The 14,801-nt window shown below is 33.8% G+C and overlaps 1 protein-coding gene and 2 pseudogenes across 9 annotated transcripts; 1 reads left to right on the forward strand and 2 right to left on the reverse strand.

Moving 5' to 3' along the window:
* Positions 1-2,056: 2,056 nt before the first annotated feature.
* LOC111287166 (glycerophosphodiester phosphodiesterase GDPD6-like) lies at positions 2,057-4,853 on the forward strand (annotated as a pseudogene). The gene is made up of 8 exons (XR_016341828.1): positions 2,057-2,148; positions 2,593-2,771; positions 3,204-3,387; positions 3,508-3,582; positions 3,703-3,812; positions 3,962-4,180; positions 4,279-4,434; positions 4,525-4,853. The product of XR_016341828.1 is annotated as a glycerophosphodiester phosphodiesterase GDPD6-like (transcript).
* Positions 4,854-5,058: 205 nt separating this feature from the next.
* LOC111287165 (LRR receptor-like serine/threonine-protein kinase RPK2 pseudogene) lies at positions 5,059-9,063 on the reverse strand (annotated as a pseudogene). The gene has a single exon (XR_016341826.1). The product of XR_016341826.1 is annotated as an LRR receptor-like serine/threonine-protein kinase RPK2 pseudogene (transcript).
* A 1,601-nt stretch (positions 9,064-10,664) lies between these two features.
* Positions 10,665-14,202, reverse strand: LOC111287869 (uncharacterized). 7 transcript variants are annotated; one of them, XM_089760110.1, is made up of 4 exons: positions 13,894-14,196; positions 12,054-13,335; positions 11,749-11,838; positions 10,665-11,455 (listed from the first exon to the last, which is right to left on the reverse strand). In XM_089760110.1, exons 2-4 carry the CDS (start codon positions 13,271-13,273, stop codon positions 11,257-11,259), a joined length of 1,509 nt encoding a protein of 502 aa, XP_089616236.1. In that variant the 5' UTR covers positions 13,274-13,335; positions 13,894-14,196; the 3' UTR covers positions 10,665-11,256. The 7 variants fall into 7 exon arrangements, 6 of the variants coding, with proteins under 6 accessions (XP_089616236.1, XP_022734277.2, XP_089616237.1 ...); XM_022878542.2 differs by having other exon boundaries at positions 11,749-11,841; positions 13,894-14,195; XR_016341827.1 differs by having other exon boundaries at positions 11,318-11,455; positions 11,660-11,841; positions 13,894-14,200.
* Positions 14,203-14,801: the final 599 nt, after the last annotated feature.

Genomic DNA, 14,801 nt, shown 5'->3' on the forward strand with positions numbered 1-14,801 from the left:
TCTTTGGATTATTTGGTTTCTTTTTCCCATGTATGTAGAGTAGATAATTTGATGATATTATATAAATACGATATGGAAGTAAAATATATTTAAAATTATAATAATAATTATAAATAAATTTAATAAAATTAAAAAATATATTTTATATTTTTATATTAATAAAAATCATATTACATATTTTGTTGTGTAAAATATAATAAAAATATATAAATCGAACAATGATTATGGATATGGTTTGTTCTTTGTCCTTTTGCAATCACTTTATGCTCTACGGGGCATTGTTCTTGTAAGTAAAGTTGTAATAGAGTCGAGTTAAGTTGATATAATAAAAAATTTGAATTTGAGTTCGATTTTTAACTCGTGACTCGATATTTGGTTTGAATTCGATCGAATTTTATTTTTTTAATTCGAGCTTGATTCGTAATCGAATTCGAGTTATTCGATTTCGTTCGATTAAGCTTGAAAATATGTAAAAATAAATACGATTCTTATATTCGATAAGAGTTCGATTATTTGTGTTCGAATTCGAAATATTTTATTAATTAAAATAATAATAAAAATTTAAATATAAAAGATTGATTAAGCTCGTAAGTTACTCGAACTGAATATAAAAATATTTAAATTTTATTCGATCGATAAGTTGAGTTATTCGAACTCAAACTCAATTCGATAATAATCGAATCAAATTCGAATTTTATTCGAATCGAACCTGAATAGCTTGCGAGTACTAATATATTATTTACATCTCTACTTGTATGTTGACAAAAAAGCCGCAACGCTTTTTTTTTTTTTTTTTATTTCTCACTAGAAAAAGTTCATGAATCTATAATACAAAATATATTTTAAATTATCCCTTAAACAAAATCACATGTTCTGATATTGATTTAAAAAGAAGCCATTCTTTTTTGAATAATTAAATATAATAAGGTTAATTATAAAATAGTCCCTATTAGGATTAATTATAAAATAATCCTTATATCATTTATTTTTTATTAATTTAATTCTCGAATTTTTGTTTTGTCATTCACTTTGTTATTTCAAACCAATGATATTAGTTAATTTATTGATATGACATTAATATCCATTAAGACGATGACATGTAAAAAAAAAAATTTAATCAGCACGATATCATCAATTATTATGTTAGTATTAAAAAAAAATTTTAAAAATAAAAGATTTAAAAAAATTCTTAAAATTTTAAAAATAAAAAATTTTGAAATATTTTAAACAATTATAAAAATTTAAAAAATGAAATATTTTTAGAAATTATAAAAATAAAAAATTTATGAAAACTTAAAAAATAAAAAAAAATTAAATTTTAAATAAAAATATAAAAATAATTCACAAATAATTATGAAAAATTCAGAAAATAAAAAATTTAATGAAAATAAAATTTTCTTAAAATAAAAAAAAAGTTCACAAAAACTTAAAAAAATCTAAAATCTAAAATTTTTTTAAAATTTGAAAATTTATATAAAATTCTTAAAAATTTTCAAAAATTCTGAAAATTAAAAAATTGCAAAATTTTGAAATATTCTAAAAAATTATAAAAAATTGGAAAATAAAAACTTAAAATTTAAATAAAAATTAAAAAAATCTGAAAATTTCATAAAATATATAAAAAAATTAAAATTGTAAGATTAAACAAAAAAAGAAAACTCTTCATAATTTTTAAAAAAATTTTAGATTTTTTAAAATAATTTTAGATTTTTTTTTATTTTCAATTGATGATATAACGTTGATCGGATATTTTTAACATATATCAATATCTTATTAGATGTTTATGCCATATCAACAAGTTAATTATTGGTTTTAATATCAAGCATCAAAGTGGATGATAAAATAAAAATTAAAATATCAAACTGATAGTTTTAATTTTTTAAAAATCAAATTAACAGAAAATATATAGTAAATGGGTTATTTTTATATTTATCCCAAGATAATACATTTTCATTTTCTACGAAATGATACAATAATATATGGATGGGTCAACCGTGAAATTTGTAGCTTAGTAACAAAGAAGTCAATGCTTTACAAGTTACAAAAATGCTACAGATCAACCCAAAGACTTTAAAGAGATAAGCAGGCGTAGTATAGAAGTCAACAGGGCAGCATTCCAGGGAGAAGAAGACTCGATGACTTGGTTAGGTAAATGCAATTGCTTATTATTCAGCATGATTTTTTTTTTCTTTTTTCTGCATTTTAATGCTATATCTGCAAGTGATCTTTGTTTGTTTTGTGCTATTATGTCATTGGATTGAACACTGCTGTTTACCAGTTGGATCATTTGTCTTTCCTTTTCAATGGAATGTAGCAGATTGGATTGTTTAATACTTTGTGAGGAATATGAAGTCTTGTCCACTTGTTTTCCCACCCTTTTTTTTTTTTTTTTGTTTTGGAGAGGGGTTGTTGAGGTTTTATGAGAGGGGATTTGCAGCTATGCAGTTTCGCTGGAAGTGAGTTGAGAAAACTTGTGTACACATAACATTTCCTTTCCATATTTCAGAATTAACTAAAACAAATTGAAGCTATAATCCTGTCATGCATGAAGACAATTAATTTACAGGAGAAATATGATATTTGTCTTGGCAGAATTTGTCCCATTTATAGTTCTTCTAGTGATTGGGGAGTCTGCTGGAAGACCACTACATGCACTTCCAAGTAAAGTAGCTGATAGACAAGTTGAGCCCCTACAAACAATTCGACCATATAATATTGCTCATCGAGGCTCAAATGGGGAGTTTCCTGAAGAAACTGTTGCAGCATACAAGGTATCTTTTTGTTCCACATCAGATTCTTTCTTGGATTTATTTCATTTTTACTTCTAGTTTGAAAATGTAATTCATCAACATGTTGTGTATAGCTGTATAATTGGTGGATCATTCATTTGATCTGAAAATATATATAGAGTCATGCTTCTATTTAGCCCTTCTTTTTTGTTTTTTCCAAATATTTCTGTTTCTATTATCTTTTGAAAACATAATGTGAGTGATTCAATCCTGTTTAGAACCCGAATTTTTTCTTAATGGCAAAGCAAAATGTTGGCTGTAATCAATGAATGGTCATTGATTTAGATCACTGATTTGCATTCAACCCTGATATATTTTCACATTGGATCTTGACCTCTATATATTTTATATGCTTTATCTCTTTATTACTATTGGTGAAAGATGTTGTTTCAAACTCTTGGCTGTTTCTTCCAGAAAGCTATTGAAGAGGGTGCAGATTTCATTGAATCAGACATCCTTGCCTCTAAAGATGGTGTCCTTATATGCTTTCATGATGTAACACTTGATAATACCACTGATGTTGCAAATCATAAGCAATTTGCTAACCGAAAAAGATCATACGAGGTCCAAGGTGTAAACATCACCGGATGGTTTGTTGGTACTAAAGCAATCCCTTTTCTTTTTTTCTTCTGAATTTCTTTGTCCACTGGTTTGTTATAAAAATACCAACAAGTATGAAGTTACTCATTCAACCATTTTACTGTCAATGAATCTGCAGTTGATTTTACACTGGAAGAACTGGAGCTATTACGGGTGAAGCAACGTTATGGATTCCGAGATCAACAATATAATGGTCTGTTTTATTTTACTCCATTGATGTTTATTTCTTCACCATCATTTTACCTAGAATGAATGTGGCAAGCTTATGAATGAGATAGGAATAAGTTTTGATTTGCTAAAAATGGTTATGCAGGGAAATTCTCGTTGATTACTTTTGAACAGTTCATCTCAATAGCACTGGATGCAAAAAGAGTTATCGGAGTCTATCCGGAGATAAAGAATCCGATTTTTATCAACCAGCATGTAAGTGGTTATCCTGGAGGTTTGAAACATATGGATTTCACAAAATTTACCTGTTAATTCAGTAACTAGTGCTTCCTAATTCGATCAAGTATTTGATAAGGACATTTTGTTGTGTTGTATAATTTCTCATCTTTAAGCTGTTACAACAGGTGAAATGGTCTGATGGAAAAAAGTTTGAGGACAAATTTGTGGAGACACTGAAGACATATGGATATAAAGGGTCTTATATGTCAAAAGAATGGCTGAGGCAGCCAGTCTTTATCCAGTCTTTTGCTCCTACTTCTCTCATACATATTTCAAACCTCACAGATTTGCCAAAAGTTTTGTTAATAGGTGATCTGGCAACAAGAACAGAGGACACTAACCAGGTTTATGCATCATTATCCTGATAGAAATTTGCATGAAGAAGTTACGCATAGTAACAATCTGGTGCATTTTCACTAACAGTAAATAAATGTTTTTGCAGTCATTCTTTGAGATTACTTCAGATAGTTACTTCAATTTCATAAAGAACTATGTGGTTGGAATTGGACCCTGGAAAGATACAATTGTACCCTCAACCGATAATTACTTAAATGAAGCCTCTGATCTTGTTACCAAAGCCCATTTTCATGGGCTTCAGGTTATTCCATCTCAGCTTGGAAATGCAAAGTTATGTTTCTGTTACTTTGTTTTCTGATTGTTTACTGCTTCCTGCTTTTTTCCCTTTCAGGTGCATCCATACACCTTCCGAAATGAAAACTTATTCTTGCACTTCAACTTCAGCCAAGATCCGTTTGAGGAGTATGATTACTGGATAAAAAACATTAAAGTAGATGGACTCTTCACAGACTTTGCAGGCAGCCTGCATAATTTCCAAGAATGGACCTCCCACGTCTCACCAAAGTGAGGGTGGAGCATCGAAGCTACTTCATAAGATTGCAAAAATGATTTCCTCGTACGAAGGCAATGAAAAACTTCATTAATTAAGTTCTACATTTTTGCATGTGCTTGCTAATAAGTGGTTTCTTGCAGTATCCATTTTAATCATCTTTGAACCAATGTTATTTCTCCTGTGCTTTTGAAAGGAACCTGCCTGGTGATGAATGACATACCCTTTAGGCGTAGGAATTGTGGACAGAAATATCGCAATCACCATGTAATAAATGCTCATTACAGGAAGAGTTTCCAACCAAAATCTTTACCAGAAAAATTAAAAATCTTAATACCATCAAAATGAACTAATGAAGTAAAAGATCAGGATTCATAAAGGTAAAAATCCAATATTTATTAAGATTAAACATTGGTTTTCCTTGGTTGTAGCAAATCAGAGAAAGCTCAAAATTGCAAATGGGGAAAAGATTAAATTACAATACCAAACCTGCCTTGGTCAACATTACAAATGCAAAGTAACTGGAACACAAGTATAAAGCAGATCAATATGGATTGTACTCAGCCAGGGGAACAGGAAAGTTATTCCAAGTAAAAGAATCCCTGAACTTAAACCAAGTGATGTTCCAATTCTGATTTTAGGTGCGAATGTATAAATTACAAGTTTGTTATGATTTGTACACTTAAGCTGTTCCTACTAGATCATGGCATGCACCCAAAAAACCACATTATCTTACTGAAGAAGGTTGAATTCGTTTCAAACTTTGGACAACTTGCCTCATGGTTGGCCTGGTTGAGAGGCTATCAACTGTACATGTGATGGCCAAGTGCAGCAGTTCTACCAGATCGTCATGAGGACCTGTATCCCATAACCTTGTAGTGAACACATCCTTGGCCTGACCCTGTCGCAGCAGCATGCAGGCCCAAGAGACAACATTGAAACCATTTGCATGCGAGGAGAATGAGGGATCCAAAGCCTTCTTATCTGATATCAACTCAAGCAGCACAACGCCATAGCTGTAAACATCAGACTTCTCAGATACACGACAGGTCATAGCATACTCTGGTGCGACGTAACCAAATGTGCCAGCTACACTGGTTGTAGCATGGGTTTCAGAGGTTCCCAAAAGCCTTGATAATCCAAAATCAGACAGATAAGCATTACAATTATTGTCCAACAATATGTTACTTGGCTTGACATCCCGGTGCAGAACCTTCGGACTGCATTCGTCATGCAGATATGCAAGTGCATGGGCTATATCCAGAGCAATCTTGTGAATAATCTTCCAATCTACAGCTCTTGTTGACCTTTCCTCAATAAAATTTTCTAGATTACCGCCTGACAAAAAATTATATATGAGAAACATCTCTGTTTCACTGGCATAGTACCCTATTAGAGTTACAAGATTAGGGTGCCTCATTGTTTCAAGGGTCTTTATCTCAGCATGGAACTGCTGAACACCTTGGAACCTTCCAAGAGCAAGCCTCTTCACTGCCACTAGGGTTCCTGGAGCTATTTCAGCCTTGTAAGTGGCACCAAAACCTCCATTCCCAATGCATTTGCCAGCACTAAAATTCCCTGTTGCCTGGACAATAGTTTCATATGTCAATGGAACCCCTATGTCTACAAAAGCTGTAATTTCCCTTGATTCAGAAACCTGAACCCTGGACGTTGGGACCCATTTCCTGGTGTAAAAGAAGAGGACAACTAGAACTAGAAGAACTGAAAAAATGGCTGAGGCAGATACTATGGATGCAATCTCAATGGAATCTAAACTTTTATTGACAGTTGTGTTATCCGGAGGAGCAGCTACATCAATTGGTGAATCTTTGGTGTTGGTTGCCAAATCAGCAGTTCGTACAGATAGCGAGACTACATGGTGTGAATGGAGGAAAGGCCTTCCATGAGCACTGGTAGAATTCATTGCATTACCATTCAATGGTAATAACCCAGGTAGGTTTTTGAATGATAATTCAAGCGTAGAAAGTGATTTCATGGTAGACAAACCAGAAGGTATTTCCCCTGAGAGTTTATTATTGTTTAGCTGAAGAGAAATTAGGTTTCTCAAATTGACAAGACTCCGTGGAATCTGACCAGATAGTGAATTTGATGAAAGCTCTAACACTTCAAGGGAGTGAAACTGCCCAAAGCTAGAAGGAATGGCACCAGTCAGGTTGTTGCTTGCCAAGGAGAGATGTTTGAGATGCTTCAACTGATGGAGCCCTTCAGGAATTGGACCTCTAAGTTTGTTTCCACTTAGATCAAGAAAAACAAGAGACTTCAAGTCCCTGAAACTTTGGGGAATTACTCCTTCAATCTGATTATCAGAGGCATCCAAAAATCTAAGAGATCTGCAGATTGCACCAATTCCGGATGGAATATGACCAGACAATCTGTTCTTGCTAACATTAGCAATCATCCCATGGAGCTTATTACAGTTTCCAAATACACTTCCAGGAAACAATCCAGTGAGCTTGTTTCCACCAGCAAGAAATGCATAATCAGTCTGCTTACTCAATCTTGTTGGAGCAATTGGTAGCCTTGGGAGTGAACCAGAGAAGTTATTTCCACCAAAATTGTGAATCAACACAGCCTTTGAACGAGAAAATGGCAAATGCATTGCAAGATGTGTTTTATATGTAAAGAATGACAGATATGCAGATGCAGGATCATGGGTTTGGAGAAGTTCATAACTCAAGGAGAAAAAACCAGGGCACACACTGTAACTAAACCTGGGGATTGATCCTGACATAAGGTTTCCACTGATATCAAAAAGTGTCATACAAGGAACTTGAAGTTTCTCATCAAGCTTCCCAGTTAGCCCATTCGAGCTCAAATCTAGATGCCGTAGTTTCTTGCATCCATTGAACAATCCAAAGATTTCCCCACTAAAGTGGTTCTGAGCTAAGTTCACAATTTCCAAGTTCTCACAACCACTCCAATTTCTCGGTAACTTCCCCTCAAGATTCGCCCTGGGCACCCAAAGTATTTTAAGCTTTGGAAGGGTTGTGATTCCCGTTGGAATGGAGCCTTGAAAATGATTAAAGTCATCAGTAGTAGCAAGCGGCAATCTAAATGACGGCTCTTCACTTGAACTCTGCCCACTCAGCACTGGATCAAAGAGATTAGAAAGGACAAGAACCGACAACTGAACACATTTTCCAAGCTCCGTGGGGACAAAACCGCTAAGGTTGTTTCTAGAAACATCAAGAATCTCAAGCTTATGCAGCTGACCAAGCTCATCAGGAATAACACCATCCAACATGTTACAAAACAACAAAAGAGTCCGTAACTGCCGACAATTCCCCAAACTACCAGGAATACTCCCAACTAGGAAATTCCCTGACAGATCAAGATGCTCCAGATACCGACAATTACTTCCAAAATTATCAAGAATTGGCCCATTTAGATGATTATTAGACAAATGAAGCCCCTTCAACTTATAAAAACTACCAAAATAACCGGGCATTGACCCCTTCAGCTTATTCCCAGCTAAACTCAAAACCTCCAAATCCACAAATTTTGACAAAGACCCTGGAATCTCCCCTTCTAGTTCATTAAACCCGAGATTTAAAAGCCGCAAATTTCTCAACCCCATAAATTCACTAGGCAACTTCCCAGTAAATGAATTCCCTTCAAGATCAAGTTCTTCTAATTTCTCTAAACCCCATATTTCTAAAGGAATTTCTCCACCAATATCATTAAAAGCAAGAGACAAAACTCTAAGTTCAGTAAGTTTCCCAATCGAAGGTGACAAGTTTCCACCTAATATCCCATGTGAACACGCTCTTCTTCTCAATCCAAAACCATAAAATGGAAACCTAGACAGCTTTGAAGAACAAGAACAAGCTTGAGTCAAGTTACCTTTATAACCTTCACCACAACCACCAGGGATGTTGATGGAGCTGACCTGAGACCTTGAATTGCATGAAACTCCGAACCAGGAGCAGTGATTTGGGCTCTTTGAAGAGTTCCAGCTTGAAAGAATCCCAGAAGGATCAAAAACAGAGCTTTTGAACTCCAAGAGGATTCTTTTCTCAGGAAACAACTTCCCTGAAACTAAAGAGAAGACAACAAACAGATGAAACACAAACAAGATCAAAGCTTTACAGAACAGAAAACATTTCATGTTTGTTTCCAAAGAAAATAAAAACCACCCAAAAACAAAGATCTCCCTGTTCTTAAAAGAGTCCACCCAAAGGACCAAGAACCACTCTCTCTGTTTGCTAAGGGGACATAAGCATTTGATTATTTTTGGAATAAAAAACAAAGAAAAATGTGTTCTTTGGAGGAAAAGGAGAGCCTTTGGAGGAAAAAAACGCGTTCTTGTTTTTTCTGATGGGGTTGTGGAAAGTCTGGGTCTTGAGCTTTGTCCTGTTTTTTTTTTTTTTTTAATTTATTTCGAGGTTTTATATTTTTGCTGGAAATAGAGGTAGGGGTTGGGGCCCAGGTAGACTAACGGATGAGGAAGGTGGGGTCCAACTACCGGTCAATTAATACATCAGAGCCGTCAACACACGGTGGCTCCCGGAAAGACCAGGCGGATTATGGGTCCCACTTTTTTTTTCTTTTAGCTTTTTTTATCTACGTGGAATATCTTAACTCTCACCTAGTACCCTTAATGAAAAGTAAAACGATGTCGTTTCTCAAGAACTTAACCAAAAGCTGATGCCATCCTATCGCCAGTGTGACGCATGAAAGTAATTTTTTTATTTTTTAAGGAAAATTAAAAGCTCTCAAACTTGAATTCTGCCTTTTATTTAAGATAATAAAATTGGACTAACATGCTAAAAAAAAATTTTTTTTTCCTGGATTTCAATTCAATTAGTAAAACATTGAATTATTAAAATTTGGTAAGTTTGATTTTAACTTTGATTAGGATCTTGTCCATTATCAAGATGACCTCAGTTAAACAAAAAAAAAAAAAACAAGTTATGACTCTGTCTAAAGTTTAGTAGTTAGGTACAAGTTAATGTTGTTGTTGTATTATTAATTGTTTAATAGATAGTGACCAAGAAATGGATAGATTTTTTATTTAAGATTCCTTAAGTTTCATTTTATTTTTTGTACTATAAAAAAATTGAATTGTTTTGTTGAATTTGATTATAATTTTTTTTATAAAGAAAGTCATTGTTCAAGGATAATGAAAAATGTTTTATATATCGAAAATTAAATTTCAAACTTATTAAATATTATTTTTTAAAGTGATGGCATAAATTGTAATTATTTAATGTTTTGAAGGAATGATGTGGTGAGCAAATTCTGGCTGTAACCATGTGAAGATGGAATGGCCAAATAATTTTCTTCTAATGATTTAAATAATGAAATCTTAGAAGAGGGTCATTAAAAAAAAGGAAAAAAAAAATTATTGTCAGTTGATCTTACTTCAGTGTTGATACCTTTGAAGTTAGGACCACAACTCAGACATTAATGTTGGGTCATGTTTGATTGGTGGAGTTAAAGCCTTTGGTTGTTGAGAGGTCACATTAAATCTCCTCCATTCCATTGGTTCAATTCAAGCTTTTCTTCAAAACAGGAAAAGATTCTGGAGTTAAATAATCAATATCATGATTCCTGGTTAAAAATGACCAGCAATTTGTCTGACCAAAAAAATCAGGACTGTCAAACTCAAATTTTTTTTTTCCATTTGAAGTGTATATGGGAAATGGTAACAAGCTTTTTCAATGTTTGTTGCTGCATCCAAGTGCTTCAATGCACAAAATTTCCCATTAAAGTTGCTCATGTTTAAGGCCAAAAGCTCCATTCTGATAAGCAACTTTCAGGCAGAGTTTGCAGTTTCTTGTATCTTAAATGGTGATGGTGTGGTGATCTTAGTGGTGTAAATGTCAATTAACATTTCGTAAACATATTCGATTTCTATTTGTTTGTTAAGTTTAACAAAGGATCACGAAATTACGAATATAATAAATTTCGCTCATGGTTCATTTACATCTTTTGTGTTTTCCTAGTTGGGTTGGGAAGGCTACAACTTATTAAGTTACTTTGATCATATATGTTCATATTCACTTTGTTTTTTGGGTGACTGGCATGTTAAAGCACTTACAGGCTAAGACAACGTAACTGCACAAGAAAGCTTCTAACCACCACCATTACTTAAACTGTTAATCTGCAAAATGAAGGCAAATGCTTGGAGTAGATAGTTAAAAAATCTAATGAAACTAAAGTATTAATAAACTCGAAACAGATTCACATCGCTAAAAATTCAAAATAGGTGAAAGTTACACGAATAAAGCCACCTAAAAGTCGATATCCGTCTTCAAAATCATGTAGAGGTAGATGATTTTCCCTTTCCCAGCCATTGTCCCCTTTCTTCTCATGAGTAAAAGGCCCGTTTCTGACATAATTATGCATGTGAGAAGAAAAGATATGTGAACTTGAGATTGGTTGAAGTATATCACTTCAATGGACACATAAAAGAGCAAGTTCATGACGAGCCTCTGCAGTTATGCAGAATGATGATTTGCAACAGATCTGTGCAAGCATCCCATAATAAAGGACAGATTTGGGCAGAATTTTTCGGCAGGGAGAGGGTGGCTTGAGAGTTCTTCAACATCAGTTTCCTCGACAACAGTTACAACAGCAACACCAATGCCGGGAAGGAAACAAACACCAACGGTTGCAGCAAGCTGATTTTGAGGGTACTGCAGAGGCCAAGGGCTGTTGTTGTTGCTGTTGTTGTTGCTGCTGCTGCTGCTGCTGCTGCTTCTGCTTTGCTTTTTCTTTATTAGAAACATTTTTTCCATATGACAAACTGCAAGAATCCAGTATAAATTAAGTCAATGAGTTCCTGCAACATTGCACATTGTAAGCAAATAGGGGAAAATTAAGTACAATATGCAGCAATAAAATGCACAGAAAACTTTTAAAAGAAAGTTTTTTCTTTAAAAAAAAATCTGTTTTTATCTAATGCTTGATACATGTTAGCATATAGGTAGGGAGAAAGAAAGAAGCATACACAGTACAAAAGTGATAACACCATCTTTTTATGCTACAGTTCCAATCATAGCAGAACGCCCAGCTACAATTAGAACAGTAGCAGCTTACCTACAGTAGCAGCTTGGCCTTATACAGTAGCAGAACGCCCAGCTACAATTAGAACAGTAGCATGATGGCCATGCACCCTTCTTCTTGTTTCTTCTACAACAGAAAAAGGCATATATTCGTCATCGAGCAAGCGTTGTTGTTGAAATTTCTGTATGATTTTGTATACACGTGGAATAAATGAATAAATGATAATATCAGGTTCACATGAACAACTACATAGACACCAAGGAGATGCATATATAACAAGTGAGAACATGCTTGCCAATAGTAGGGTTGTTTATAGATAGAGAATGCTGTTAACTTACAATGGTAAGGCAAAGGAGCGTGCACTGGTTACACCTTTATCAGAATGATTAGAAATGGCTGATGAATTCCAGGATACCATGGGATGTGTTGGATTTTCCCCAGTTGGTTCTTCAGCACTCGAACCTGTTTTATCCTTGACAGCATCATCTGATACTAAAGTTGCCTCGCTCTTGTCCAATTCAACACTCTTTTTGTCAGTGTCTACCGCTGGAGCCACAGGGGATGGACTTAACGCAATGAACTCGCCAGACTTGAAAAGTTCTCCAGATTTTAGGTTTAGAATATGATCTCTGGAGAAACTATGATTCCCTACTTGAATGCTAAATAATGAATCATTAGAAGCAATACTCCAATCCATAGGTGTTGTTGATTTACTTCTTGCAAAGACAGCAGAGGGAATCCTATAAGGATCGAATTCTCCTAGCCGGTCCATCACTTGGATTGGAGGGGATTGTGTCAAGGTTGATTCATGCGTGTCACTTGAAACTTGAGATGTCAATGTGGAACCTGCAGATCCATTTTGACATTCTTCTAATTTGAAAGAGTTGTTAGCAGAAACATGATGTGTATCTTTAAGTAATTGTTGAGCATACTCATCAGGTTTAGGGGAGGAAGTGGACGTTATGTCTGATCTGGACTTTGATAGTTTTATATCCTCTTGAAACTGATCATCTGTAGATGAGCCAGATGAAGATAAGGATGAAGAAGATGACAACCTCAGTTTTTCGGTTGAGACGAGAACATCATCTTCAATCCTATTCATCTCCTCTTGAATTACTTCTGATCGTTTACTACTTTCACTTCCATCAATTACGTCTGGATGTATTTCAAAAGCATGACTGTTTCCCCATCCGTTTGTAATCTCTGGATCAATCTCAAAATGATTACTTTCAATTCCTCCACTTCTATTTATTTCCTCTGGATAAGTATGTGAATGTTTACTGCTTCCAGTTTCAACATCAAATTCTAAATGTCTTCTTGAATGCTTACTGCTTCCACTATCCTCACTTGAATGTTCACTGCTTTCAGCTTCATCATCAAGATGTCTGCTTGAATGCTTACTGCCTCCACTTCCCTCACTCAAATGCCTACTGTTTCCGCTTCCAAACACAAATTCCAGATGTCTCCCTGAATGCTTACTGCTTCCACTCCCATCACCAACTTCCTCTATGTCTGTTCTTGAATACTTGCTGCTTCCATTCACATAATCAAAGTCCATAACTTAAAATATATGTACCAGGGTTGGATACATGCATTTATATTATCACCATATGGCTCCACCTGGAAAATGAAAACAAAAGGAAATCTTTAACTACTTGCCAATGACAAGAGGAAGAAGCAGGTAGCCATATTCATGAAGAGTTAAGAGGTTTAGTCAAAGTTCGAAGAACATCTTGTGACATATCAACAGCTTCAAACATTGTCTTCAGAAAATTAAAAAGAAAAAAAAAAACACCCCTTCAATGCTAAAAGCCATATCCATACATGAATGGAGGGATAATTGGTAAATTTTACACCATTCTTCACATTAAAATTGCCAAATTTTTTCTTGAGAAAGTAGGGGAAAACAATGTACGTAGATGACCCTTAAAACCATATATATTAGAAGAATAAGAAATTAAATAAGACCCCGTCAACAATTTTCGAGTTCCAGTTCGTAAAATCCACATTTGGTAGCATTAAATTCATTGTAACTTGATAGCATTTTCTTCTCTAATTCACCTGACAAAATTGTCTCCTGTTTTGATTCTATATTTCTTTCAAAATGAATTAGGTAACAGTTGCAATTCTCAAATTCCTGGATCATATGAACAAGAAAAAGAAAAAAAAAATACTTACTTTGTAGCATTAAACACCAGCGGCTGCTAAAAGCAAACTCACCGGAAACATTTCCGGCATGCTTATCGACTTTCCATCTGAAATTCACATATATTTACAAAAGAGAAAAAAGAAAATCCGGGATCAACAGAAAACAAAGTATGATATTTGACCCCGGATTTTCAGAGAAGATAGACATAGAATTTACCTGAAGTTAAAAAAAATAAAAAGAACAAATTCAGCGGTTATAATTTGGTGGGATGGAGTAGCGACATTTTCTGAATTTCTGGTTCCGTTTTGTAACTAACTTCACTGTGTATACGTTTGGCGCTATTTTAAACCATCTCCGTTTCCGTTCGTACAGTGACGTAAATAATATATTAATATTTATAAATATTCGAGTATGATTTAAATAAAATTTAATTATTATTAAATTAAATTTAAATTAAAAAATTTTAATTTATTGATTGAATTGAATTAAAATATTTTTATATTTAATTTAAATAATTTATAAATTTAATTTAATTTTTATTTTTAATAAAATTTTTATTATTTTAATTAATAAAATATTTTGAATTTAAATTTGAATTCAAACCCAAATTTAAATATAAATAATTAAAATTTTATTGAATATAACGTTAAAAAATAATTACCTTCGGCGGCACATTCGACAGATGGAAGGTTTTTGGGCCTTTTAGTCTTTTCGTTATGACGATGGTTGATGTGGCATGCTGTGATTGGTTCTCAGTGATTAAATGATTGACTCCAATGGTTTTGGAAATGTGGTTGCATTTGCTTATGTAGATCTCTTTTACTAGGAGGTTTACGTGGAAAGAGCATCTCACCTTGTCGGAGATATGAAAATTTTAAGATATTAATATGGGATACTATATAAATATAATATAAAAATATTAAAATGATATAACTTA

This window comes from Durio zibethinus, chromosome 4, assembly GCF_047325235.1.
Source record: "Durio zibethinus cultivar Kanyao isolate XHJ-2024 chromosome 4, ASM4732523v1, whole genome shotgun sequence".
NCBI classification, from domain to species: Eukaryota; Viridiplantae; Streptophyta; class Magnoliopsida; order Malvales; family Malvaceae; genus Durio; species Durio zibethinus.

What these genes read in the sequence shown, in the direction of transcription:
- LOC111287869 (XM_022878542.2), bottom strand. Translation starts at nt 13,273, where the DNA reads ATGGACTTTGATTATGTGAATGGAAGCAGCAAGTATTCAAGAACAGAC. An exon ending in CGCTCCTTTGCCTTACCATT is followed by an intron (nt 11,842 to 12,053) that starts GTAAGTTAACAG and finishes TTTCTGTTGTAG; the next exon opens with AAGAAACAAGAAGAAGGGTG. An exon ending in AGGCCAAGCTGCTACTGTAG is followed by an intron (nt 11,456 to 11,748) that starts GTAAGCTGCTAC and finishes GGATTCTTGCAG; the next exon opens with TTTGTCATATGGAAAAAATG.